This window comes from Limanda limanda, chromosome 23 (assembly GCF_963576545.1).
Source record: "Limanda limanda chromosome 23, fLimLim1.1, whole genome shotgun sequence".
Classification (NCBI taxonomy): Eukaryota; Metazoa; Chordata; class Actinopteri; order Pleuronectiformes; family Pleuronectidae; genus Limanda; species Limanda limanda.
In genome coordinates this window covers 10096354-10123141 of record NC_083658.1, presented here as the reverse complement: position 1 = coordinate 10123141, position 26788 = coordinate 10096354, and the positions used below count along the sequence as shown (strand labels likewise).

The 26788-nt window shown below is 42.5% G+C and overlaps 2 protein-coding genes across 5 annotated transcripts in view; one reads left to right on the top strand and one right to left on the bottom strand.

Annotated features, from left to right (window-relative positions):
• Window positions 1–1048: 1048 nt before the first annotated feature.
• The window catches only part of LOC132996841 (peripheral plasma membrane protein CASK), a 34961-nt gene continuing 9221 nt past the window's right edge, over window positions 1049–26788 (bottom strand). Inside the window, exons 3-28 of one of the 4 annotated variants that reach the window (XM_061067206.1) lie at window positions 22871–22976; window positions 21786–21863; window positions 21603–21675; window positions 16937–17039; window positions 15880–16055; window positions 15195–15317; window positions 14847–14930; window positions 14273–14372; window positions 13131–13148; window positions 11330–11451; window positions 10551–10628; window positions 10367–10447; window positions 8617–8805; window positions 8459–8537; window positions 8089–8174; window positions 7615–7683; window positions 7450–7518; window positions 7175–7210; window positions 6617–6658; window positions 6141–6337; window positions 5033–5148; window positions 4288–4368; window positions 2957–3037; window positions 2665–2867; window positions 2319–2402; window positions 1049–1746 (exon numbers count right to left, since the gene is read on the bottom strand). In XM_061067206.1, the coding sequence (XP_060923189.1) occupies window positions 1570–1746; window positions 2319–2402; window positions 2665–2867; window positions 2957–3037; window positions 4288–4368; window positions 5033–5148; window positions 6141–6337; window positions 6617–6658; window positions 7175–7210; window positions 7450–7518; window positions 7615–7683; window positions 8089–8174; window positions 8459–8537; window positions 8617–8805; window positions 10367–10447; window positions 10551–10628; window positions 11330–11451; window positions 13131–13148; window positions 14273–14372; window positions 14847–14930; window positions 15195–15317; window positions 15880–16055; window positions 16937–17039; window positions 21603–21675; window positions 21786–21863; window positions 22871–22976 (2651 nt within the window). In that variant the 3' untranslated portion in view covers window positions 1049–1569. Of the gene's footprint in view, window positions 1747–2318; window positions 2403–2664; window positions 2868–2956; window positions 3038–4287; window positions 4369–5032; window positions 5149–6140; window positions 6338–6616; window positions 6659–7174; window positions 7211–7449; window positions 7540–7614; window positions 7684–8088; window positions 8175–8458; window positions 8538–8616; window positions 8806–10366; window positions 10448–10550; window positions 10629–11329; window positions 11452–13130; window positions 13149–14272; window positions 14373–14846; window positions 14931–15194; window positions 15318–15879; window positions 16056–16936; window positions 17040–21602; window positions 21676–21785; window positions 21864–22870; window positions 22977–26788 lie in introns of those variants that run through there. The other 3 variants (XM_061067207.1, XM_061067208.1, XM_061067205.1) reach the window with 3 other exon arrangements.
• LOC132996843 (probable G-protein coupled receptor 34) lies at window positions 18535–20575 on the top strand. The gene is made up of 2 exons (XM_061067209.1): window positions 18535–18603; window positions 18996–20575. The coding sequence occupies exon 2, from the start codon at window positions 19037–19039 to the stop codon at window positions 20282–20284; it is 1248 nt and encodes a 415-aa protein (XP_060923192.1). The 5' UTR covers window positions 18535–18603; window positions 18996–19036; the 3' UTR covers window positions 20285–20575.

The window sequence follows — 26788 nt, the reverse complement described above, 5'->3', positions numbered from 1 at the left end:
CCTCACACAGTGTAGGCAGAAATGATGTCGTTCGCGGACCAATCACAGCCAAGTCCGTGGGCTCTCCGACATAAACAGGGAAATCAGAGGTGTACAAAAAGCTCTCCGAGAGGGCGTTCCACGACGGATAGGCGGTCTTATCTGTCCGTTTTAGAAAAGACGTACAAGCATAAATCAGCCTTAAAATTCTGTTATCACTAGACATGGACTTCATCAGTAGCAAGAGTTATGAACTCAGCAAGGAAACAAGGCACTTTTGCTGCCAAATTTCAGACATAAATCGAACTGAACCGAGCTCCCTGAATCATCCAGCAAGGCATATGCAAAGTTATCAACACAGAAAGTTAGCACTGTTAGATGCTGGTGGTGATGTAAACTCAAAGACTGTTCTTTAAGAAAGACGAGGCAGCTTTAACACGTAAAGGAAATATATTTTTTGAAATGAAATAACAAAACAAGAAAACAACATTTCATTTAGTCATTTTGCAGAGGTAATTACACAGGACTTAAAGGACAACTTACCGACGCCGCGACTTCTTGAGCGTTTAGATTTTTTTTATTCTTATTTATGCTGTCGGTGCAGCGGCATCCTGCACTTGTGGAGCATACCGAGCTTCTTTTGAGGTTCATATACACTGGCTCTTGGGATTCACTCGTATGACACCACTGGAACATTACACACAATGTAGTTATTCTCTCCCTCCAAAAACAGGAATACTCCTTTTTATATTTTCAAAGACAACAGTTAACACTTTCCAAAACATTTGGCTTAGATGGAAGCATGTCTTGATTTGAACAAGCCTGAGTGAGGAACAAGCTGTTTCATTTGCTCACTTCAGATGTTCCAGATCCGTTGACCGCTGATTAGTACGGAGGGGGGCGGGGTTTGTGAGGACAAGAGGCGAGACAAAATGAAAATGGCCAGGTGAGCGACAATTGCATTTCTTCATAGTCCATTTTGTGCAACGGAGATGTAAACAAAGATTGTCCGGGGGGGGGGGGGGGAGTGTGCTACTTCAACAGACTGACAGGCACAGGAGGCCGGTGAAATAAATAAGGGGGGAAGGAGAAACTGCCAAGTTTCCTGTGCTTTATTTTCTTTTCTTCACTCAGTTGCATTCCGAGCTGAGGGAGTCAAGTTGTCGCCACTATAGCAGCTTCCAATGTGCTTCAGAGTTCGGCTTGTTGGTCACAGGGGCCGAGGTTAGGGGGGGGGGTCAGACACCTTAAAGGTCGCCACACAGGCACCCACATAAGGTCATGCTCACTAGAACCAGTCATTGATTAGAAAAGAAAAATACAAAATATCTACCTCCTCACTTGGACCATTTTCACGTACTTTTTTCAACATTTCTATATATATGTATATGTACACAACAAAGTACGCCTTTCAGGCTGTTGAGAAAAGTGGCGAGGGGCAGGATGAAGTCTGGAGTGTCAGAGTTTCTTCATTTCCGTCTTTTTCAACAAGTTTATCTACAGAGAATGGTATGGTCCTGACGAGTGACATGGATCCAGGGTTCTGATCAAAGTTTCACAGCCACGTGGATCAGAGGTAACCGTCGCGTGTCAGTACACCCAGGAGACAGGCACCCACTGGGAGGTGGTGGACACCAGGTCCACGGCCTCCTCCAGATGGCGGATGGTGTCGTCGATCTCATTGTTGATGATGGTCTGGTCAAAGTAGTGAGCGTAGGTGTGCTGCAGCATCTCCGACTCCTTCTGGAGCCGCTCCAAGGAGTCGTCCTGAGGGGGAAGGGGTTGGGGGAGAAAAGACAGGTTCAGTTCTCTGTGGTCACACTTAAAATTCCAAAAAATATTAAACTATTAAATTGTCCTGTCAAAGTTGAAAGTCTGTTTATGTGACGTAAAATAAGCAATTGTTTAACTGTCATTTAAAAGTATATGCTAATTAGAATAGTAAAATGTACATTTCAATGACGATCATAAAGTAACAAGCTGGCAAATACAAAACGACCAAGGGAAAGTTGCACATCAGAGACAACACAAAGTGCAGAGGATATTTGAGGGATTAGGAGAATGAAAAGGAAAGAGGAGGACAACGACACAACTACAACGTGAATTCCCACCATTGAATACTTACGGGCAGTTTCCTGCACCATTTTGGAACCTCGAGTGCAAATGAAAATAGGCATGCCAAAGAAAACAAGCAGACTTAAAGCAAACGGCATGCAGCGAGAGAAACAAGTCAAGGCACATTTCAGTGGAAGCAAGCTTGCAAAGTGCAATGATAGTTAACAGTCCCACTGGAGGTGAACATGCAGATACGGAGGGGGGCAGAGTTTTTGTGACTGTACCTCGGTCATGCCTGGGGTGATGGTGGGAGCTGCGATGAAGACCACGTAAGGAGCAAACTCTGCGGTCCTGAGGATCTTTAGTGCCTGATGACAGAGAGAGAGAGAGCATTGTTTAACCTGTACTTCTTCCACCTTAACTGGCCACGATGTGACATTTCAAAGTCAACCTGGTTTTGTTCCAGCCTTCAGACATGGAAGTCTTGGGCCAAAAACAAACCCCATGTCATTTAAACTGAGTTTTGCTGGTAAAGTCCTTCACAAAACTACCAAACAAACAGCCATGAGGAATATTGCACTGGTTGTAATTCTGGTCCCTCTATTTCAAGTCTCATATTAAGTACAATACCTGTGGTTCAACGTCCAGGATGGAGATCATGCCCTGCACGTGGATCTGCCGGATGGTCTCCAGCCTGGTGCCGTACATGGCGTCCTCGTGGCTTCCGTACTCCAGGTAGTCGTTGTTGCTGATGTCCTGCATCATCTGCTCGTGAGTCACAAAGAAGTAGTTCTTCCCATTCTCCTCGTCCTTCTTCGGAGGTCGAGTCGTGTCTGAGCAGAGGGAAAGATGGACAGCAAACCGTTTTGTATTTGTCTCTAATATATGCAAGTGGATGAAGCTTGTGCGAGTGTCTCCTTACGGGGGATGGGGTAGGCGAACAAGTCCGGATGTTTGGTGATGAGTGTGTTCTTGATGTGCCTCCTTCCAACGCCGTGTGCACCTGAAAGACAACAGCAGAGAATCCTCTAAATTCTGACTTGTGACGAGAGAAACGTGCAGCTTCTGGGTAAAAGACAATAGTTTTATTTGACTTAGGTCTTTCCCCAATGGATAACTGCCTCTTATGTTACAGCTCAGAAAACTCTGTCTTTTTACAGATGGCTTTAAGGTGTTGATCGCCTGCTGGTCAAAACCTGTTCCTGACTACATTGAATGTGGTTGAAGTTGTGGTGGAGTGCAACTTTAATCTTTCTTTATGCTACTGTCTGGCTTCTGGTGAACATGGTGTCACAAAACGTGAATCTGTTTGCTACAATGTGGGAGATGAGGATTCCAGATTAGTATAGTGGGTCCCCGTGGAGGATCAAACAGTGCAGGTTAAGAGCTGTTAGCTGATTGATCCTGAGGTTTAAAAGGCTGGCTGTGTGTGTGTACTCTTCCTCAGTGCAGTAGGGTATGTCACACTACAAGTCTGCTAGGATTTCATCAGAGTAGAAATTGGCTCTCTGCTTGTCTGATCTGTTAGTGACGCCTTCAATTGCAAGAGCTTTAGGGTTAAAGACAAGCATTTAGGGTTCAAGAGTGCATTTGTATTCAATTCTATGACTTTGGCCTTCAGGTGGGAAGAGTGATGGATGAACCAATGGCCAAGCAGCGTGTGCTGGAGGCGGCCTTGGGTGAAAAAGTAACGTGCGAGCTTGAAGCGTCTTCCAGGGGAGGCTGACAGGGGTTGTTTAGTAACTTTGTGCACATTAATGTTTGGTAATTTGTGTGCTGCACAATCACATGGTAGATGCATATATACACTGTGTATTTCTTTGATCAAATTATTTTTTTCTTCACTCTATAATTGTAATGGTAAGTTTACTGCAACAGTGAGACATATCGTAAAAAAACAATCCTGAAAATCACATATAAAAGTGTATAAATGGATTTGCATTTGATTGTGTGAAATAAGTATTTCAACCCCAAGGTACTTTCTTGGTGCAAGATAACTAATCTAACTGGTGTGGGGGAGCCAAAAGTCTTGCTGGTTGGTAGGGGAACAAATACTTATTTCACTCAATCAAAGCAAAGCATATGTATGTATATTCAGGCCATGGCCTGCAGGAAAGTATTCATTTGTCATTTACAGAAATTGGTTAAAAGTACACCTTCATAAATGGTTGGTAAAATGGTAAATTATCTTTAACAGCATCAGCATTTGTTTACAATAAACACCCACAGATTGAATCCGCTGTCTTTACTCACCGAGCAACACCAGTGTTTTCCTCTTGAACGATGGCAGTTTCACTACTTCCTCATAAGTCACCAGGTCTAGTTGGTCAAACACTGTCAAGGACAAAGTTTACATTTAACACCGTAAATTTTAGGTAAATTAGCAGGATAGACCTAATTTTGTAAACAACTTATGTCAATGCTAGTTACATTTGCTGCAATTCTAATGTTTTATCCCACAGCTTACATCCTGAGCCACATTTGTGTTGGACTATCTGAATATACAAAATATTTGAATTATTGTAATTATTTAACACAACAGCTACTTCAGACTGGGTTAAAACCTGTCTATTTGCACTAACCTTGGTTGGACAAAAGCCAAACTATGCCAACACAACTAACATCTGCTTAATTTACTCAATCAAAAGTCAAGGAGACGTAAGGAAGAGGAGGTACAAGCAGAGAGAGGATAATAACACAGAAGCTGTCTGGGGTTACTTACATGCAGCCATATCATTGGGTAAGAGACAGCATGAAACATGGACAGAGGGTGGGAGTGGAAGGGTTAATAAAGACAAATTGATTAACACACCATAACAGGTTTTTAAAACATCTAAAGCTGTTCATTGCAACAGTGTTAGTCACTGAAATTGAGACAACAGTAGGAGAGGTATGTCAGAGGGAGAAACAACAGAGCATGCAGCAGTTATACAAATTTAAAATCTTTCTTTAGTTTGAACTTATTGTACCTTGTTTTCTACAACATCTCACGTCTTACCTGCATTGTGCTTTGCCAGATACTTGTCCTTGTACTGTTTTTTCTTTTTGCCAAACCAGGTACAGCTGGCCTGCTGTTCCTGTTTGGTCTTCTCCATGGCTATGCAAGCCACACGCCTGAAGACACAGGGGAGGTAAATGCAGTCAATTACAACAGCTAACATCTGATTGGTATAAGGACTTTCTTAGCCAGGACTATTCCAGCACGGTCAGAAGAATCACAAAGCAACAGGCTACAACGGAACCTGCAGCTGCTGCAAGACAAATCAGACTCTGTTATTTCACTGAACAGAGGCTACGTGAACACCTTCACGTCATACAAAACAGAACCAATTAATTAGAATTTAGTTTTGGCTTAAGATAATGAGTGAACAATCATTTTTTGTTGATGTATCCATTATCACCACTATGCTGATGGAGGCGGGGGTGAACAGCATTGCTGACAAATCCAAATACTATCTACCTAAACAGTGTCTGTTGTTTTAAGAAGTAGTCAAACAACATTTCATGCCACATGGGTGTCTTTCAAGTGAGCCCAATGTCAAAACTACATGTTTTTTACCTGAATGTCCACTGTTAGCCACTTTCACATTAACAACCACTATGCTCTCAAACGAGGGGCACAAGATGACATCAGCAATACTCACCAGAGCTTATTTGCATGTGGTTCCAGGGTAGGATCTCAAGGGACATTAAGGATAAAAACATGGTGTAGATGATACCGCAGGAGCAGTATGGAGGCAATTCATGTTTTTCTTACATTTTAAGGCATGGTCCCAGTTGCATCAATTGTATTCGTTTTGGCTGCAATGCTGTTCACCCCTGAAACTCCAAAGTTGATGTGTGGTCTTAAACTGATTGAGGCCTTAGCTATGACAGATACAAGTTTGATTAGCTTTGTAGTGAAGCCATTCCTGAACTCCTGTGTTGTACTGGTAATTATTACCAATACAACACAACTCATTTAATATGTCATTCTGAACTGAACTATGTGCCAAATCTGACAGAATAACCAGGTTCAACTCCTGCCAGGCTTTACAATTTGATCATGTCTCTTTAATACTGTTTACTTTGATACAATATTTTTTCGTTTTAGTAGTTTTGCTCACCACTCCTGCAGCTCGGGCGAGGGGATGAGCCCAGCAGTGGCGTTCTTGGTGTTCTCCAGCTTTCCCTGCCACCAGTTGTGGTCATCCTTGGAGATGATCTGAATGATGTCGCCCACCTGGAAGCGAATGCCCGCCTCCCTGCACGGAATGAGGTCATCTTTCGTCGGGTCGTATTCAAACTGAGCGCGTACGTAGATCTGGGACAGAGACAGAAGACAAATTGTTGCAAACGGGGAAGAAGAGGATCAAGAGAAGCCGCCGCTCACTTGTAATTAGAGGAGAGCAAGGAGCAAGTAAGCTGAAGCAGGAAACGGCACAGACATTGAAATACAGCACGATAAACTTTGCACTTTTTCCGTTGCGCGTTCATAGCCAGCATGGGATCTAGACACAACTACGATGAGGAACCAAACGCTGCGATGGGGGGGGTTGGGGATCTAGTACGTCTACAGAGGCTCCACTCAGACACATCTTACCTTGATGGACAATTTGTCCTTGATAGTAGGAGTTCGGGAGATCTATGGGGTTGAGAGCATCACACTTACACATATATCATGCAGTAGATAATGTTGGAGGGGCGATGAAGGACCCACAATCGGATGCTGAATTTAGAATATTACGACTGTACTGCTTTTTTATACAGTCCAGGCTGCAAATATGTTGACCATAACGCACATTTTTTGCTCTTCAGACTGAAATCTAAAAAAAACTAAATATGTGTAACTGTCAAAATACTTGACGTCAGGACTGCATGTGTGTGTGATCTTAGACACATCGTGCAGCAGGCAAAAATGGCCCAAATGAACAAATGTGACAAGTTAAGGGACGCGTCGACGAGGCAGACTTCCAAACACTTTAAATCTCTAATTATTTACGCATAACAGACGGAGCAAGAAATGCAGCCGGTCCTCAGCTACAATCATCTGCTTCTTTTTAGAGCAGTGAAGGAATCCTTATCAGATCGAGGGGAGTTAGAATCCCACATTGTAGAATAATGGAAAGAATTCATGATGTTAAAGAGGAGGAAATCTCACCTGACGGCCTTTGGGCTGAATCGTCGATGGCAGATCCTAGTTGGGATGACAATAACGGTGAATGTAAGTCTTTGTTTCGCAGGATTGGATTGTCAGAATATGCCTTTATTATGACACTGCTTTGAATCTAAGATATGGTGATCTGATAACACATTCTTTTATTGTAGTTGTCATCAAGTTCCAACACAGATGAGTCAGACTGTATTTACTTTAATATGTTGTTGCTGGTGGATCTGTTAAGGAGTGTGAGACTCAAAGGTGGAGCAGTAACATACCAGGATGGAGCTGGTGACACTAGCATGACCATTAGGAGGCGACTGTTGAGACAAATCGGGCGACTCTTTCTGCAACGGAAAATACAAGGACTTTTTTTTTTTTCTTCACCATGTCCACTCTGCAGATAACCATCAAATCAAATGTGTGTGTATTCAATGTCATACCTCACAGGACATGGACTGGGACCTGTAACTGGGCACAATCTTGAAGGTAATGCTTCCCCTCATCTCTTTCTGTGGGGAAAACACAAAATACATGCGTTTACAATGGTAGCAGAATTTTGCAAAACCTCAACTAAACTTCACCAACAAAGTGCTTCTTCTGCTTGCCACCATGATTTTGATATTTTAGGTACAGAACCAAAGGCCTTTTCTTTCTGGAACAAACTCTTTGAGTATTCTAACTAGTATTTAACATCGATGTGATCAGTATCATGCAAACAACAATCTCTGGCGAGCAGATGAGGGCCACAACCTAGTGTTAACACACTCTGCACCACACATAACATGTGATGATGAGGCCTTTAGCTTCTATAGTATTTATTTTAGATCAAGTTCAACAGTCAATCGTTTGTTTTCTGAGGGTTAAGTAAATTCTTCAACATTCTACAAGTTCTGATTAACGTCTGTGGAACTTACCAGCATCTTTTGGAGCTGTTCTACCGTCTGATTGGCAACGCTGATGCCATTAATTTCCCGGATCTCATCTCCAACATGCAGAGTCCCTGAGGCGGAGCAGAAATAATGAATTAATAATGCCTACAAATTAGACTCTTAAGGGAGGAAACCTCACCGCTTCGCAGAGCAGTGGCCAGAAACCCCAGGGGTTATTGAGACGGCTCGAGGGGGAGCCCAGCTAAACAAGAGCTACATTTCATTATTTCATTTAGCAGATATTTGGAAATCTCTCGACTCGATTTTATTTGGAGAGTACAGCTCAACAGATTGACATTTACTGAGTTAACCAATCAAACATGCATGAGTGGTGAGAGTTTGCATGAGTGCTTACCCTGTCGATGAATCATTCCACCGTGCATGATGCGGGCCACGATGCAGTGGTTGAGTTCGTTCATTTTCAGAGTGATGCCCTGGGAGAGACAGACGGGGGGTCAGAGTGTAAACTGACGACACAAAACAATGTGACTTGAGCTGCAGCTCGCTACGCACCATGGGCTCATCAGTGTTCTTCTGAAACTGCACCAGGCGAACCCTGGTGACGTTCTCCAGGTCCATGTCTCCGTTGGTGCTGTCCGGGGAGTCTCCGTTCAAGTATGGAGAAGTGGGCGGGGGAGTCACCCTCAGCGCATCGTCGCTGTAGACCTCGTGGGCAACGACATCGTGGGTCTGCAGCAGAGCCTGAAAATACACACAGGGCCATAAATCGAAAATAGTCTTGGATCCAACTGCAAAGGTGTGTTTTCTGTTTTTAGTTCTGTTGCTTAACCCAGTGGAGAAGGAAGACCATTAGCATTGCGAGTATAAATGCCATGCTGGGGACATTTCCCACAGCCACAACATATGTCATTTTGTGATTTTTGTAAAATTATGTGATGTTGAGGAAAAGGAATCAGACAAGCTCCTATTAAATATAACCTTATTTTCCTTTACCCTTAAGAGTTGACGAAGATTCACTCTTGTTAAGGATGCCCCACTATCTGTACGTCAAGTTTCGCATAATTTTACTGCAGATATTCTGAGAAGCCTTATTTTCATTATGGCATCAATAACTTGCTACTATTAAATGTGTTTTCTTTTTACATCCTTAAGTGAAGAACAGTTCTAACTTTACTCTTGTTTAGGATGACCCCTCACTGTCTATACATCACGTTTCAATGTAGTAATTTTATTTTGTCTGAACATGCGCTGGTTAAGACCTGACAGGCTCGGGGTCAAGTATCCACTCTCTAGATGGAACATGTGGTTGTACACACACAAACACACTATCACTGTGTGCTGGCACAGCTCCATCGTTGGAAAGAGCATGGCTTACACTAAATCCTCCTCTTTGGCCACTGACCATGTCACTGACACACTGCGTTTGTAGTAAAACACACATTGTTTGCCAAACGATCACATCTGCTCATAATAGCAGCAACGTGTACATGCACGGTGATGACACATGACAGTCATGGAGACTCGATCAGCTGGAAAACATCCTGAATCCTTATACACCAAACAGAAACAAGTGAACTGATTGATGAGGACGAAATGTTCCCTCCCGTGTGCTAAAGCCCTCACATGCACTCTGCTGGCAGCGACGCTAAATGTCTGTGGCAAGATGAGAAACCCAACAGGTCAGAGATCAGGACGCGCTAATTGGATTGAACGAAAATTTAAAGCGTGACAACAGACAGACGGAACTCCTCATCGTCCAACATTTAGCTACTGCGCTGTTTTCTAAGTGACAATAAATCAGAAGAGGACTACAAAGACTTTACAGTAGAGAAGGCAAATAACAAGCCTACTCTTCCTGAACTAATTGCTTTTGTACTGTTGTGTTCTAAACTAATGAAGCAAGCAACACTATCTGTGAGGCAATTACAGGCTCCGAAATGCTTACACCTTTACGTGAGGTCTCAACTTACAGTATCCTCCAAAGTTCTTCTGCTAGCCTCAGCTCTTTTCAGGCCACTACTCTCGCAGGTGATAGCAGTGAAAGTGATTATATATCCACAGTGGAGTCCCTCAGCACATTCCTCCTACTGCGTCCGTCTCCTCTGCACAAGTCTCTCCCTGCCCGAGGGCTCGCCAAGCTCAGGTGCTAAGCAGCTTTGGGGCCAAGGGAGTTATGTGGATGCCAACAACCCAACTTCTAACACAGGAGGTTGGAGTGTCACAAAGCAGCAAGCTCTCCATACACAGACAACACAACCTGTCACAGTGACTAAGGAAGTGTGTGTGTTGTGCATTATCGAACCATAAAGTGTGGCTGCGTGAGGATCCTCCTGAGCTCCTTGGCCTCCATGTTGTCTGTGTAGCAGGAGATGGTTTCCAGTACCTGGTGAGGGGAAAAATCAGATGTCATCGTTTAGTATTTCATTCTGCACAGATATGATAAAACATCTGATTCGTGCACTAGAGTTGACATGGGATTTCCTCACCTCTTTAGCTCTCTGCACTCCGTCACTCGGAGGGTTCCTGATCTGAGGAGACGACCTGGTGTTGATTTTGTCATAAAGCTGAAACAACGACAAACACCTCAGTTAAGACCCACAAGGATTTGCTGGAGATGTTTATCACGCTCAATGATGTAAAACAAAGACAAATAAAGGTGCACTCAGGTAAGTAGATACAGAGGCAGCAAAAAGTTTGGCCACACCTACTACAACTTGTGATGCTTAGAATAGTCCTTAGGACCGGCTGATAATGCTAATTTCAAAGCTTTACAAAAACTCTGTCTCCTCAAACCTTTTACAAATTATCTGCAGCCACTCTTAGAAGCCAAGTCTGATAATTTAAATGTATAATGTGATGGCCACAAAGCAAGACAGAAGAAAAACAACAGAGGAAAGAAACCTAATTATAACGTAATGAATAGCAACAGAAAACTCTGAGGCAGAACTTCTTGTGCGATTGGTAGACATATAAATTGTTGGAGTGGTGTACTACGGTGGAGTGATGCATTTCTGTTTATTACATTATTAAAGTGAAAAAGGTGAAATAAAATAAGTAGTTTGGCAGAAAATATTAAAGAAATTTGTCTTCTTTCACTATTTGCCTTTTTGAAACCAGGTCATCTTCTACTCACGTCACAGTGACAGAAATTTCTCCAGGTTTAACTAAATCGTTTTTCTGCCACTGTACCCGGCCGACTCTTGACTCGGCCTGACACCTGCTGGACATTTCTGCTACTACAGAGGGGGCGCTGCGTTTTACTCACGTCCAGCAGGGTGTGGAGGTGCTGATCCTCAAAGACACTGTGCAGGAAGTCCATGTCTTTCTCGCTGCAGTCCGTCAACGCGTGAATCTCCTCTAGACTGTCCAAAACCTGCGACACTGCCCCTGCACGCACGCACACACACAGAGGTTACACTCAAACACACAAAGACTGAATCACAAGTACACCAAGCAGTCCCTGCAAACGTTCCACACAACACAAAGTGCAAACACTGAACAAGACAAACACGTTACCTGTGACACAAATACAAAGACACAAGCAAATAATAATCACAGACAACAGAAGGCACGACAGGAAACACACAAAACACGCACGTACACAAACACTCAGAACTGTTTAACCCGAAGTACCTGCTGCATCGCCCACACATGCAGCAAAAGCAGAGAAACAGCAGCAACATGGAATCAATAGAACATCGGGAGAAAGTCACTTCAGTAAGTCACAGTGTGGATTATGGATTAGGAGCAGTACACTCAAGGGAAAATAGCAATAAATAAACAGGGTGAAAGAGGTGAAGAATTGAATGAATCAAGTTAATAAATATAATTATAGATGTATGAACTGTCATTGGTGAAAGGTCATTGGTGAAAAAGGCAGATAAGTGACATGTTAAAATGATGATACATTTCCTCACTGAAACCTTCATAGGTTGTGAACTTCAAAAGGTTCTTTGACATATGGAAGACTTTATGACTCAATGTTACATTTGAACCCACACACTGACCTGAACAAAGGTTCCTGGTTATCACTGCATTATCTTTCAAATGATTGTATACATATTTCGTAAATTACAGGTAGAGAGAATTGTTGTTTTCTAATGTTGTACTAACTCCTTTTTTTTAATCAATTGTAACAGAACTGCATGAAACTGAACCGTGGTTTGGTTCGTTTTCAGCACAAAAGCAGTTTTTGGGAAACTTTGTTCTTATAAACTAAATGCAAGAAAGAGACAGCATAAAATTCAATAAATATAAGAAAAACAAACTATATAATGTTTGCTCATACTCATTCCATTACGATATTACAGTGGCAAGGTTCATTCTATTTTCTCCATTCAACTGAAACTACTTCCTGCTGCATTGACAACACCTCGAAGACGGAGTCTGTCTACTCATACTTGACATTGCTTTGTTTGTAGACGCAGCCCACGTAGGTGATGATGGAAAGATGTACGTAATACTGAAGTGCTCTCCCTATTCTACAATGTGAAACTAAACGAAGTTACAAAGACCTTGGTTGGAAAAGGCCCTTTAAGAAAATCAAAAGTTACTATGAAGAATGAAAGAGAAACAGCAGGAAGAGAGAAGAAATAAATCAAATAACGTCACTTAAAATAAAGGCTTCTGCTCTATTTGTAATAATTCATCGACCACACGAATCCAGACGCATGAACATTTAAAAGGCCTAACGACAAACAAAAGGGACTCAGAGTGATAGTGTTTAATTATCACTAAATCATTAATATGACTACATGAATACCAATATTTTGAAGTGTGTGACAGAATGATTTGTGTAGCTTTGAGGAGAAGCCTGATTGTAATTATAATAATAACCAATAATTAATAACCCTGTTGTTAGTCAGAGCAGTGAAACACGCAAGCATCTATTCCTCATACGCTGTTTTTCATTTTGTTCTTATTAGGAGCAAAGGAATAATAAGGACTATCTTTGTAGGGAGACAGGACAGAAGACAGGGGAAGCCAAAAGCAACTGAAAAAGAAGGTGATGATGTCATGAGGATATCACACATCAAGATTCTATGGGTGGGGAGGGGGATACGTACTTTCAGCAGCTAGCAGTCCTAGAAACAGCACGGCAGAGAAAAAAAAAAACAACACCAAAGAAAGAGAGGCTAAGATTAGAGCAGGTTTACAGCCACTACCGATGTAGAGTTTAACACCTCACAAGAAGAAGGAAACAAATAAACAGGGGAGAGAACACAGGCCCTGTTCAGACCTGGTGGTAACAGAGGTCCCAAGTTATCTAATCGCAAGTGGTTAAATTTGCCACTCTGACCACATTCGGAGTTGGTCTGGGACGCAGGTGAGCGCTGTGTGAACTTAAATGCATCCTGTGCCATGTATGAAGGACCGCCTTCTCATCTCTGACCTGCTCACAATGAATCAACATATTTTGACTTGTCTCAATTGATATTTTGATCTGTTTGCAAACCACCGAGACTACGATATCAGCACTGACCAACACGTAATAGGTGAAATCTTTCTTGTTCTCCCCAATCGGACGAGCTTAACGCCGTTCACCAGGTTTGAACGGAGCGAGTGCAGGGAGCCAGAGGGGAAAAGAGGAAAGAGCTGCAACAGATAGAGAGAAATCAGCAAAAGCAGACAAGTCCCCGAATAATCTGCCAAACCGCTGCAAGCATCTACGACTCTACACACAAGTCAGTGACCGGCAGCATGTCTGGTGCCCAACTGCAAAAATAAACACCAGGAAGCATGACTGCAAGAGACTGTCAGCCTCAGCAGAAACAACACACACGGAGAATTGTCTTGCTGCAGCTGCTGCATTTAAAACCCAGAGGACAAAATGTAAAGCTCTGCTAATTGCGCTGATTCATTAGGTGATGATGTAACCCAGTGCTCATTTTCTGCTACTTAAGACAAGGACATGAGAGGTTTCTTTATGTTGATATCTAAAGGGCCTCTTATCAAAGGGAAGTGAAAGTCCATGTCTGAGACAGAGAAGTGAAGCTGTTTCCCAACGTTTGTGTGGAACTTCCTCTGTTTAAACAAAGACAGACAGCTGGAGATCACAGATGCGAGAATAGAATAGAAACCGGGGCGAGAAAGTGAATGTGCCAATTGTGTTCTCTGGTGCAGATCTGACCTTAAATTACTCATCGTAATAATGAATTGTCTGCGTTATCTCCCCTACAATAGATAAGAACTCTTTGTTGTGATTTACCTGAGGAGGTGGGGTCATCTGAGAAGTCATGTAGTTCCTCTGGGGGGTCTCCATAGAAAGAATTAAACTTGTGGCTGGAAACCGCAGCTAGGACTGCACCCTGAACACAGAGCATGGATAATACAGCTATTACACCATGTACAAAATTGTCTCCATTATGACCATATGCACGTTTAAAAACATGACTGCTTCTGGCATATTTTCAAAGAATTGGCTGGATATCACGACAGTTATTCGGTTACTGCACCGATTCAAAGTAGACTTCCTCCAACAGCACATCCTTCCACAACCCTCTTTAAGTTGTATCAGTGGTGGCTTTGAACACATTCAACTTATGAACCATTAATGAGGAATTCTAAAAACAGAGGCAACATTCTCACGGCTCATTCTTCATCCAGCTTTTGTCTGTATTTGAACCTGGGCTTTAATGTTTTCCAAGATTCTCAGCAGACATTAACAAGAAACTGATCTGGGTCCGTGATAATAAGCAGCTGCGGGGGGAGGTGACACACTTCCTCTAATCTCTGATTTTAACAGCGCTCAATCTCGGCTTAATAAACAACACGGTGCTGACCTTCAGCTTCCTCCTGGAGTTGAACTTCCTCAGCTGCTCCACCGTTTCAGGCAGGTGGATCTTGTAGGCATACCTGTCCCTCTCCTAAAACACACAGCAATATAAGCACATAAGCACTACAACACAACGCTTGTGGGTGCACGCACACATACACACACACGCAAGGCAGTCACAGAACGGATGTGAAAGCAGAGGTTTAGTTCCAAGTAGAAGGAAGTGGGCTTGACTAAGCTAAAGGTGATTTTAAGTTGCCAATTTATTATATACTATACTATACACAAATTAAGGTCACAAAAAGAGGTGGAAGTTCAAGGGCAATAATACATCTAACGTCAAAGTAGATCTTGCCTTCAGCCAGGGGTGGTTGAGGGCCTCGTAAACTGTGATCCTCTCGGCAGGGTCCAGCATCAGCATGCGTCTCACCAGGTCTTTGGCGCTCTCCGAGATGTGAGCCCACTGGCGAGGGTTCATCTGGACAAAGACAGAACAGTGGACAGGAGGTGAAGGATGTAATAGGGGAAAAAGAAATCAAATATACTTGAAGTACGTTGAACCAAGTTGCAGTCGTGGCAAAGCTTATTACTTAAGGTTTTACTAGAAAGAATAAAACCTGTCAATTTAGCAGCAGATGTTTAGCAGCAGCAGCATGATGGACGATACCACTGTGTTATCCATCAAGCTGCCTGCAGTGACTGTCTGCCGCAGATTAGTGCACCAAGCAGGAAATTCATCTGCTCAGCTGAAAACAACATTTATCAGACCTGTTTCTCAGCCTCCTCTGCTGATACTGTCGATTTCTTTAGAACCTCACGCTGACTTTTAGTTGGCCAGTGGTATAAAAGCAAAGGAGGGGATTTATATTGAGACAAAGAACCGTTTCTGACGCTGACATTTGACCGGGGACACCTTCACTGAACCACTGTAAAGTAGCATAGTTCACACAATGTTCAGTGAACGCAACCTTGTAGTTGTCGCGCACTGGAGCATAGCGACAAAGAGGAAGTTACTAAAAATAAGTCAGTTATTCGCTTACCTTGTATTTGCCTTTGATGATGGCCTCGAACAAGCGCTCCTTGGTGCCATAGAAAGGAAGGCAGCCAGACAGGAGGATGAAGAGGATGACCCCACATCCCCACACGTCCACAGGTTTGCCGTACGGCTCCCTCTTCACCACCTCCGGGGCCATGAAGTGGGGAGTACCGACTCGGCCTGAAAAGAGCAGGCGGTTTCAGTAATTAACTATTTATAGATATACTGTTGGTGAAAAATCGGAGGTTGAGTTGTTGGGGAAATCTGGAGAGCCAAGTGGTGTGATCAAGGTTTCAGGATGAAATTAAACTAAAGGCAGGAATATGTGAAAGCCTGCGCCTAAACATTATCAAATTTCCTTAGTATTACACAGTTGTATAATTGTTTTTCACTCTATAACTAACAATTGTACTTACTACCTCTGCCAAAGAGATTGTTTTCATCCGTGCCTCTAGTTATTGCATAATCCTACTGACAAACACTCATCAGAATTCCATTAAACTTGGTGGAATGAGGGGAGGTGGGCCAAGAAGGAACACATTCAATTCTGGCACAACTCTGAACAACTTCCTGAATTCAGCCCTTTGTCCATCACTTCCTTTAACAAGGCCAAATGTTCTTCTTGATATTTCCCCCCAATTCCCAGAGGAAAGATTAATGGATCCTGAGGGGGAACAACAGATATATCTAGGGGGCTATGGCTATGAGTTTGTCCAGTTTGGTGTGGGTTCAAATACAATTCTACATTGTATTGTGATTTCATTTGGGTTTTCATCAGCCACCTTACAGTCACCAATGATAGTGACTATCACCAATGTCTAGCTGAGATAGTGTTGATTTAGTAGAGAATCAACTATTTAAATGTATCTTATAGTTTAAAAAAATGTCCAAATCAACACGACTAATTTGGTGTGCAAATTAGGTGGACTGTTTGGCCTCTGTGGAGGTATGAGCTCTAAGGAGTGCTATTCCAGTTGCCTAATTATTTCCATAAGCGTGCACAATATGCACATGTGTAGTGTGAAGGCACGCGTGGGTGTTTTCCAAGTTTGAGACTGTACCTCCAGCTACTAATCCAGACTCTCCCAGCTGTATCGCCACTCCAAACCCTCCCAGCTTGACTGGAGCGGAGTTCTCCTTTGAGGCCAACAGCACACAGTGAGGCTGCAGAGGAAGAAAAAAAAGAAAGGTTCAACAATACGTTTACGACACAAATAAGTATTTTTCAATAGGTTAAAATAAGGACAACCCACGAAGGACGTCACATCCATTAAAACTTCAGACAATCTACCAGGTAACAGATAACGTGGTCATGAACCTTTTTACTGGCAGATAGTCATTTCTTTGCAGCTTACAGCAGCTGTGCAGAGCAATGCTTTGCACCTTTCTGTGCAAAAGTGCAAGATCCCGTATGTTCGATTGACGATAACCACACTTTCACATTGACAAGACAAGATACATGACATTAACCACATGCTTTTTTGAAACGTATACAGACATGAAACAGTTGTTGTCCCTAGACTAAGTCGGTGCATATTTCACGTACTGAACTACTGCGCATGGCAAAACCTCCCTTTCCAGTTAAGTCAAATTTGTATTTGCATGCAAGTCTGTAAAAGCATTGTTTTCACACTGACACCTTATTTGCATGGAAGTTACATTTCAGGGGGGAAGCAGACATAAAAAGATCAGCTTTTTTTCCACTGAAGGTTGAAGCCCATTTTACCAGGCAGCCACACTCACCAGCAGAATAACACAATCATTTCCTCAATCTTTATTATTAAATCACTGCTTCAGTTTCTTCTCTCTCTCTGTCGATTTATACGGTGATGTTATTAACAAGCTGACAACAGGTTTTACTTTATGACAGGACCAGTAAGTGTGTGCAAAAGTAAGCTGGAGAGTTCAACAAGTTCAAGTGTAAATTGATGCCCATATATATATATATATATATATATATATATATATTTCAATAGGTTAAAGTAGGGATCATCTCAGCCAGCCTTAAATCAAATTCACCTATTAAACTGTAAGAGGCACTGCACATAGTTCCCTGACTTGATTGATGTCACTGATCTGTGGGTGCCATATTAAAAGCACCCCTACTGCCTCTGAGAAATAAATGTAGTAGTCCTGCAGATTTGAGTGAAGGAAAGGTGCAAGACAGTGCTGCATGACAGATGAAGATAAGGAACAGGGTAGATGAGATGAGATGTGGTGGTGGTGGTGGTCTCGCTTCCTGTCGTCGCATTTCTATGTTTCGGAATGGGGAAATGGCAGGTTGTGGGGGGGTGTTGACTGAGGCGGAGCGAGATCAGAGAGAGGGAAGAAGACGCAGAAAGAAGAACACCGGCGGACTAAACAGTCGTATATGCAGGAGAAGCGGAGAGAATACAGCTTTTCCGTGAAGAGAGGACGAGGACCTATAGAGAAAACGAGTGAGAGCAGAGGGGAGGACGAAGAGGACCAGACGCTGTCAAAATGGATATGAAAAAGGCTGGCGTCTGCAAGATTTATGACTCATTCAGAGAAAGGTGAAGATAAAAGCGCTGAGGAAAAGGACTGCAGATGTATCATATTTATCACTTATATGTCTCCAGTTTGATTTAACGGGTCACTTTTTTACACTCATTTCTGACAGCTTTTGAAGTTTGATGGAGGAAAACACACACTGGACATTCACACCCGTTCAAGCTGTGCTGTGTCTCCCATGGAGCGGAGATTGCTGGTGAGTGTTCTGCCTTAATCCAAACATCTGTTTGTCAGAGTCAGAGAGAATATTTAAGTAACTTCATCTTGACCTCTTTTTTTTAATGGGGGTGTACATTTTTCAGCATATTGCATTCATTGATACAATTTAAATTTTATACATACTTTAGAAAGTTTCTCTGTGTACATTTGACCTTTAAAACTAAACCCACACACATCTGCGTGATATTCAAATAGGTTTTGTAGTTTCTCAAGAAATACTTCCGTGGGTTCTCCTTACTGCTGATTTTCCTTTGTGTATTTCCTGTGACTTTTTTCAATCGAATTTTATAACTTTTTTTGAACTACTATCCTTGCTATTTGTTCACTGACTATGACCTGACATTGTTTTTTTCCTTCCTTCCTTCTCAGAGCCTGACTGAAAACCCTGAAGTAGTCACTCCTCCGCCGCAATGACGACCTTTTCCCCCGCATCTTCTTTCCTCTTCACTCTTTCAGCTTCTGCATCATCCAACACATCTCTATCTACCTCTGCTTCATCCCTTCCTCTATCAATGTCATCTATTCCCCATTCCTTCTCCCCAAACGAATCTCCTTGTTTACTGGATGTCAAAGCCCTCCGTTGGACGCTGGTAATCTTCTACTCCCTCTTCTTCCTCTTTGGGATTGTGGGTAACCTCTTTGCACTGTGGGTTTTCCTTCGCTTGCACTCGAGCCGCAATTCTGTGAGAGTATTCCTCATCAACTGTGCTGTGGCGGATCTGGTCCTGCTGGCGTGTCTGCCCTTCAGGGTCTTCTACCATATCAATGGCAACAAGTGGGTTCTGGGAAATGTGGCCTGCAAGCTGGTGGGAACTCTATTTTATATGAACATGTACATAAGTATCACGTTACTGGGATTTATCAGCTTGGACAGATACTTAAGGCTGAAGAGGAAAGGTAGAGCGCTGAGAGGCATGTGCGGGAGCAGCCGGTCATCGAGCTGGGTGGCATGTGGGGTTCTGTGGGGTCTGTCACTGATGGCACTGGTGTCCTTGATTGTCAAGGCAGAGGGCAAAAAGGACATCGACCAGTGCTTCGAGTACAAGCAGCTACACGAAGCCAAAGGGAAGGCCTACTTCAACGCTGTGCTGGTGGCGCTGTTCTGGCTCGTCTTCATCATGCTCGTGGTCTCCTATGCGAAGATCGCCTCCCAGTTGCTGAGGGTGTCTAAGGACAGACCGGACTTTGCCAACGCGCGGAAATACAAAAGCACTGCCAAGAAATCCTTCTTCGTCCTCTTTCTGTTCACCGTGTGTTTCGGACCCTACCACGCCTTCCGCCCCTTCTACATCCACTCGCAGCTCAGCACAGAGGTCTCCTGCGACTACAAGCAGCTGATGGACCACACCAACGAGGTGATGCTGTTGTTCTCCGCCTTCAATAGCTGTTTGGATCCGGTCATGTACTTTCTGTTATCTGGCTCGGTTCGCAAAACCGCACTGCAAGCGCTTGGGCAGCGGTTTGGAAACCGCTTTTCCCTCCACGATGCCACATCCAACAGCTCGACGACAGAGTTCAGGCGGGCGTCTGTGCCTCTGGTGTTACCAAAACCTGAACCAAACATCCCCTCCGTCGGACCGAGAGTGAGCATCTGTGTCATCAGCTCCACCCTTGACCGCACAGGATTGACTGTGCTTCCACCTACTGGCCAAAACTGATCCCTAGTATAAACGCCTTATTTTTCTGACATGGGTTGGACTGGAAAAAATGGCATTTAGACTTCACGTGTCAAATTCATTGTGTTCTTTCCGTGTTATCTTCTGTGCTGTAAATGGAAAGTATTTAAATTCTGCTTTAATGCCTGGGAGACAGACTGACAATACAGTCTAATGAGAGACACTGCAGTCAACACTAGGACCAAAGCCTTTCTAGTAATGCAACATATGTTTATTTTCTATCACGCAGTTCTTAATTATCATAGTGGATTAAGTAAACCTGGAGAATAATGTTCAAACAAGTCAAATGATTTTTTGTTGAACGATTCAATAATTTGTAGAATCCTGTTTATTTGAAATTAAAAAGACCTAAATAATTTGTAGAATCCTGTTTATTTCAAATTAAAAAGACCTAAATAATTTGTAGTATCCTGTTCATTTCAAATTAAAGACACCTAAATACAGGCTTAACAATGGAATGTTTTCTTCCTCACACAGTAGCTGTTTAATATACAAATAACAAAGAAATGAGTGACAGGTTCAGTCAACCATTGTACAGCTGTCAGTTTTTACACAAACTGTTTGGCACTTGGAGATGGGTGTTAAAAACAAACACCAACCCTAATGAGCGACCCCCCATTTCACCCCCGTTTGACCTACAAGCACCGATATTCACTGGAAACGAGGCGGGGTGATCCCTTTGTGGGGGGTGTTGTCAAACGGCCGGTGTGTGGATCAAGGGGCTGGGTCAGGGCTGCCCCATCTGCTCTGTTAGTGTTTGCCGCCTGTGTTAGATTGCTAATCCTGCAGGAATCAGTGTCGGATGCTAATCTGGCTATAAGAACACCCAACAAATCCAGACTAGCTGTTTGTCATGCAACCTCAGGTCTGCAGACTCGCAGGTGCTCGTTCCAAAACCCATATTAACAGTTACATCAAATCAGATAGGAAGAAAGCAGCTAATGTCAGCGGGAGGGTTTTCTGGTAAACACTAATGTTTTTCTGCCATCCTCTCCCCACAGACAGTGTAGATAACATCTCAGAATAGATAATGATAGGCTGTGGTATAAAGCATGTTTATCAGGCTTGTTATGAAAAGGTTTCACATCTGCCACCCTCTGCTGTCAGTGGCTTCACAGGTGTACGCCCTTGCCACACTAATACAGACCTTTTGTATTTGTGCCTCTCGTCCACAGGCAAACTGCTTTTTTTTCAAAACTCTGTACTGGGTATGCATGTTTATTGTCTGGCCGGAGATATTGTATAAATCCGCAGTCGTGCAGACAAGGCTTTAGTCTGGGACACATGGGAAAGTTCTCACCTTTACATCGCGATGAATCACATTGTTGTCGTGGCAGTATCGAAGCGCCTCCAAAATCTGCCTCATGTAGTGGCTGCATTGACAGGAAGCAGAAACAAACAGAGATCATCATTGACCACGTCTTCAGACTGTTTATTTCAAACTATATTCATATTTTAAATGCTCCAAGATAGTGTGTCCTACCTGGCCACTGCTTCGCTGTACACAAACCCGGCATCAGCTCTCTTAACAATTTCAAAGCACAGGTCGGCTCCATCCATACTAAGATATTGTGAGAGAAAGGAAAGGGGCAAAATTAGGTTTCTATGAATTATAGACAGTAAAAACAAGAGCAAATAAACTCAAACATAGTGTTTAAAACAGAGTGCACAAAACAACATCCATTAGGGAGCAATTTTATGACCTGCATGTGCACAGCAGCACAATATTTTCATTATTGCCCTTTTCAGTCGGTGCAGTCTCCAGGGAATATATCAAGTCCACACAGAGGAAGCACATTAACCAGGAAAGTTGACAAAAAAATTTGATTTATGGCAAATGTCTGGGGAGAAGTAGAGAGCAGCTTCTTGAGCCTACAATGTATCTTGTGGATTATATATTAAACTTTGATCCATTAGATTACAGCATATTCTAAATGTCTTAACGGTGCAATTGAATACGCCGCAACGTTAAAAAGTCGGACTTATTCAGTACAATTTTTTTCAGAAATATGCTATAAACTCAACAGGGAAATTTGGTCCTGTTAGCTGCTCCATTCTAGACAAATATACAACACAATCACAATATAGAGAAAAACAAAATATAGGTATACTGCTAAAAGTATGAAATAAAATGTTTGTACAAAATGTGTGCATTGTGATACAATATATTAAAATATGAAGGCTAGCACACACAATGACTCTAAAGCCTATCATCTACTCATATATGTATTTTTTTTTTGGTTTCTGTGAAGGAAATGAGTCTGCACAAAAAAGTCTGTAACCACAAAAACGAGGGTGGAGGTGGTGTTAGTGCTAAGGTGTGAAATAACCAGCAGTAGCCATCTGTCAGCTGCTGGTAAATTTAGTCTGTGGCTGTTATATTGTTCTACTTTCTACTCGCTCTGTGCATCACACTCCACTGTGACAACTATTTAGATGAATCAAGAGAAACCGTATCTGGAATGTGGGGCTGAATACCAACTCAAACCCTCAAACTGTTTGAAGTACACATCTGATGTGCGATTACATAATGCATGAAGGCAGGCGGAGTGTGCTGCGTGGACTTACTATTCAAAGACCATGTAGAGCATGCCATCAGAGCTGTAGGTCTCCAGCAGCTCCACGATGTGAGGATGTTTGAGCATGTGGCAGATACTGGCCTCTCGCTTTAGATCTGGAAAACACGAATCAGAAACAGGGTTCGGTGAGATACTGTTTACATCCAGCAAATACTATACACTTTAGGGTGATACCACTTCAGTTGCAGGTTGTGAGTGAATGTGTTGATCCGATTTTCAATTTTGCAAAATGCAAGTAGCATTAGTAATCCAACATTCTACATTTAGGATTAAGATGTGGCTATTCTGTTGTTAAAAACAGTCTTTGTGTGTTAAAATGGGCAAATTTCATTGTGGGCCTCCTCTTTTGGCTCAAACCCAGTAGTTCCAGTGACTTGCATTGAGTGTGCAAAACAATATGTCATTTTCCCAAATACTTCATTTTAAAAACAGGGTAAATGTCTGCAATGAACCAGATGTGACCGAACGCTACTCCCTCCCAAGCATAATATGACGATCATAGAACGGATGAAGAGGGAAGTTATAAAAATATTTTTGACGGTTGAGGGTGATGTGAATATAGAAAATACCAACTGAACCACACACCAGAACGAACAAACTTTCAGCAGAGCATGAAGACTTTTTATTATTGAAATCTCCTTTGCAAAGAAAGACCCAAAAAAATTGAATCTTTTAGGTGAGAAAGTCATTTGAGGTAGAATAACATTTTCTGCTGAGAGTCTCCTTTGCGGTCGGTGGGTGTTTTTATAAATCCTTTCACATCCCTGGGTGGGGAGCTAAGGAGATGAAAAGTGACGAGGACGAGCCCAGCATGACACCTTCCTCCTTTTAAAACCTCAACGTGTGTGCAATACCTCGACTACACCAGCAGAGGTGGCAACAGTGCATTTCATGAACAGTCTAATGGGAGTCTTGAGCTGTTTAGGTTCACATGTTGGTAACAGAGAGACAAGTGATACTAATAGAATACGTTTAGCTGCACATCTGGCCCAGACTCATTCAAACCACCCCCTCTCTTTAACACTACGTCCTGTGAATACAACGTTACTCTCTCGTCTTCTGACTGCCTCATATAAGACAACACCACAGACGGTAAAACACCGCCGAGCGTCACGGTCTCTCGTCCTTTTTTAACGAAAAGGAAACGCACAGTATTGAGTCGATAGACTATCTGACCACCCGTCTCGCCAGTCGTCAGAGACGCAGAGATGTGCTGCTGTTGAGCTCCTCACTCTATAAAAACCTCATTTCCACAGTGCACTCCCCATCTGCAAGTCAACTGATCTGTGTGTGCCTGTGTGTGTGTGTGTGCTCATTGTGTCGTGACAGCCCCGGATCATTATGCAACACGGAGAAATGACGCCGTGTCCCCACTACAGGGCCCCCTTTCTCTCGCTCCTTTGCTTTCATTATTTCTCTCCCCTTTACTCTCGTCCTTGGCCCGTCTCATCGAGTGTCTGTTCTAGAAGTTGACAATGATGGCCAGTGTCCGCACGGCAACAAGGAAACCGCTCAGACAGACAGATGGGGGCTGGGGGGGGTGCTAGAGAGGCCTGCATCAGACTGAATGAAGCCAGTGCCATTCACCGGGGCAATTCCAAATCAATTATTGTATGGAAGGTCTGAGGTTTGTTCGCTTTGTAAAGCTATATGAAATGATTTCACACCGAGGTACACATTCCACGGAAGAAATCATGTACTTTTGTTTACAGCACATTGACACCGACTTCTCAATAATAGCTCTCAGATCTCAATGTCTTTCCAAGTCAACATCTTAATTGCAGTCTTCCTTCGTGTATAAAACCTGTTTTTAAACTGAGATATATCGGGGTACTGATGGATTATGTTGCATCTAACTGATAATATTGCACTAATAAAATGCAATTTTCAATTTGTGTTGAAATGCATACTCAAAGATTTAACAAAAAGGTGCTATATGTAAGTTTATAGCATCAACTGCTGTTTACTTAAGAGTCTAGCAGAAAATAATAATATGAATATATTTGACGCCTCTGTTCTAAACACCCAAGGACACCTTATCATGTGACACACGTAAACACTAGAATAATTTAATTAATACCAAAGGTTTCAGCATTAAACTTGAAAAAGCTACAAAAAATGTTGCTTTTTCAGTGGCAAAGAAAATTAATTTCTGCAAACCCACACACTCACTCATTTACTCAGAACACTCATACTCTTGAGTACACTATTAATCGTAGTTTCTGTACGACTCCCTGACAAATATATTCATAAATAACTACGGGTGTTTGTTATTCAGCTTGTAGCTCAGGCCCAGCCAGCAGCTCTCCATTTCCATTTCACTCACATTTATGCTGATGCGTGTTCTTTCCTAATAAGCTAAAGTATATGGTCTGAAGAAACCACTCTCCGAACCTGGCTGCACTCCACTTCTCTACCTTGTCACTTTGAGTGGCCGCTTGCTCATTTCTGTGGAAAAAGGGTATTTTTTTTTCTTTTTCTACACCTCGGTGAATCTTCCCACTGACACAGTTAAAGTTTCAGTCCTGATGCAAATAAATGTGCACTTTATATTTAGTATCTGCTGAGGAGATGGTGCATGTCAATGTCACTTCGGTTTTTTGCAAAGTCGCATATTGTTGCCCATAGGAAACTAGATATTTCAGGAAGAATACATAATATAATCTGGAATACACAATAATTTTAATAATGGTAACGTGTACATTTTATATTTGTGCATCAAAACCAATATTTTGTTTATTTCTCTGCACACATATAGTAAAAGTTGAGGAGATGCCGAGCTATGTCTTTATTTCACATACATGATGACGCAAGTGTCCGATTAACCCGCTTTCAAACCCGTTTTTTAAATTCTTATGAAGCTTAAATTCAATCAAACAGATGACATAACCTCCACGCCAACTCAGACACTACTTCATTGCCTGATTGAGAGAATTAAATTAAAGTTTCATGGAAAAATGTTCATGAGTTCTGCACAGGACACAAAATGCTAACGGAACCAACGTACTGATCACGTTACATATTACTTGCTTTAAAGTCCAATAGAGAACAATTTATTTTTTACAATGAAATAAAACAAACTACAGCTATATATCCAATTTGGCTTCATAAGAATCACATCATAATCCCTCAGGGACATTCTCGTTTTGTGTATTTTCGATACCACACGCAAGCTAAATATTACCGAGCTTGCCCCAACTGACCAGTAACCACAGGGTGAAGTGACTGAGGAAACTCACGCTACTATTTTAAACCACTCCAGAAGGAAGAAAAGCCTGTCGGTGCAGGTGGTTTATTGTTTTGAGTGATTAAATTTAGACTGTGGATCATGATTGACAACATGCTGACCAGAGTTATTTAGAGCGCAGACTTTGGTTTGGGAGACCTTTGTGAAAGTGTCCACTTTTTCCTCCCTCAGGCCATTTCCTTGTCTTGCTGTTATTGGCTGCCACACTAATCTCTGGCTGGGACCTCACAGATGGCACAGGGTGAACGCCAAAATTACCACCGACATACACACACACACACCTATGATCTTTTTCTCCATCTCTCTCCCTTTCTCTCCTACACACACACACAACTCAGCATGACAAAGCACAAAACCACATGATGAAAGATGCTACATCAAAAATACTCACCATCACAATCTAACCAATACATTACACACAGACAAATGCATAGAGACCTATTAAGGTGTGCTAGTGCCATTATACACCCTTGTATCTGACCTAATGTTGGCTATCCGAGCCAAATTTTGTATTTTCTCTGGTGAGTGTGGTTTGCGTTACAGCACAGATACGTGTGCACAACTTGAAAGATGTAAGTAAGTCTGTTTGAATGTGTGATCCCTGGTTATGGTGCCTATCCTCTCTTGTCCTGATTCTGTTAACCGCCCATCTGATGCTTG